Source organism: Cryptomeria japonica, chromosome 3 (genome assembly GCF_030272615.1).
Source record: "Cryptomeria japonica chromosome 3, Sugi_1.0, whole genome shotgun sequence".
In the NCBI taxonomy this organism is placed as follows: Eukaryota; Viridiplantae; Streptophyta; class Pinopsida; order Cupressales; family Cupressaceae; genus Cryptomeria; species Cryptomeria japonica.
Genome location: NC_081407.1, coordinates 277,298,921 through 277,300,544, shown reverse-complemented (window position 1 = coordinate 277,300,544; position 1,624 = coordinate 277,298,921). Strand labels below are relative to the sequence as shown.

The 1,624-nt window shown below is 42.7% G+C and overlaps 1 protein-coding gene across 1 annotated transcript; it reads left to right on the top strand.

Annotated features, from left to right (window-relative positions):
* Nucleotides 1-582: 582 nt before the first annotated feature.
* LOC131063887 (NDR1/HIN1-like protein 1) lies at nucleotides 583-1,385 on the top strand. The gene has a single exon (XM_057997837.2). The coding sequence runs from the start codon at nucleotides 747-749 to the stop codon at nucleotides 1,383-1,385; it is 639 nt and encodes a 212-aa protein (XP_057853820.1). The 5' UTR covers nucleotides 583-746.
* The last annotated feature ends 239 nt before the right edge of the window (nucleotides 1,386-1,624 follow it).

Below are 1,624 nucleotides of genomic sequence, written 5' to 3'. Positions count from 1 at the left end.
CCATCATAAAATATGCAAGAATATTACTATATGTAACTAGCATGAAAATGATAGAACAAATATGTCAACCATGTATATCGAATGTAATGCCAACAATGACCAAGAGCGGCAACACACCTCACTTCTAAGCTTGTGAAACTTATACTCTGCAATGTTTTCTTCTCTTCTCTTGCATAGATACAGCTCTGCGCTGTTTGAATGACACATCTTTCTTGTATTTTCACTTCTATTTTATAGCTTTTACCACCGTTGGTACATTTTGAATGAAACATCCTCCTTTTTCTGGGCTTCGACATATAAGGAGAATGTTTAACTTCTAGTGCCCGATAAGATCAATGAAAGCATAGATTCTCTTAGAAGAGTTTCAGTTCCACTGCGACGTTTCCAGTTATGATGGCAACTTCGCCATTTTAATATAGGTTTTCCTGATTAGAAAATTCTCTCCATTGATTTAATATGCCCACAATTATTGGCTTGTCTACTTCACTCTCTGCCGGCCGATACTTCAGCTTAACCGGACATGCTTGCATTTATCTATCTCTAATATTCTCTTACTATTCCATTCATTTCCCACTTGCAAGATTGATGATTACAATGTGGCGTTGGCAGATAGCAGACGGTAGAGAATTTTTTTCCCTTCCTCCTATAATAATTTGGTCAGGCCTGCGCAAGCCACAGAGAATTACTATTCTTTCTCTGGGCCTTCAACTCAGATTTGCTTTGTAACAAAGCTCCCAGAATACAAAATGCATAAGAGCTGCGGCAAACATCATGGCAAATTTCTGAGCATTCGTGTACGGTGTCCTGAGAATAAGTACTGGCGTTGGCTATTGAAAGGCTTGCTAGTTTTCATCGCAGTAGTGCTTTTCGTTTTCCTGGTCATATACTTAGCGCTCCGTCCGCATAAGCCACGGTTCTTTGTGCAGGACGCCGTTATCCGCAAGTGGAACGTCACAGGAGATGGAACGCTCACCTCTGTCCTGCAGTTCACCATCATTTCACGCAACCCAAATGGCCGGATCGGCGTCTACTATGACCGGATCAGTGCCTATGCCAGCTACATGACCCAGCAGATCACCCCCGACACCCCTTTAACACCGTTCTACCAGGGCTACAACGATGCCAACATTATCGCCCCTGTTCTCTACGGGAGCTCCGTTCCGTTGGCTCCGGTTGTTGCAGAACATTTGAGAGCCGAGCAGCAGAGCGGAGTTCTTTCTGTGAATCTGAAGATCGGGGGAAAGATCCGCTGGAAGGTAGGGACGTGGACTTCTCGGTATTACCATCTGAATGTTGATTGTTTTGCTATTATGGGTTTTACCAGCTGTTGTAATGGCGATCAACTTCCTCTGGAGGAGGGCACCAGGTGTGATGTGAGTGTTTGAGCTGAGGAGAGCTGTGTTTTTAATGTACGGAGATCTGTTGATTTGAAATAGTGAGATCTGTTCTGGGCTTTCAGATCTGTTGTAGGTTTTCTACTTGGGTTCCAACTGAGAAGATTTACAGCCAAATATACGGAGAGTGTAACTAGTTACCTTTTGCTTTCTTCTTTTAATATGATATGATGAAGAGTTTTAACAGATGGTTAATCTATCCTTTTCTTTCTCTTTCTCTCCCCGTCTTA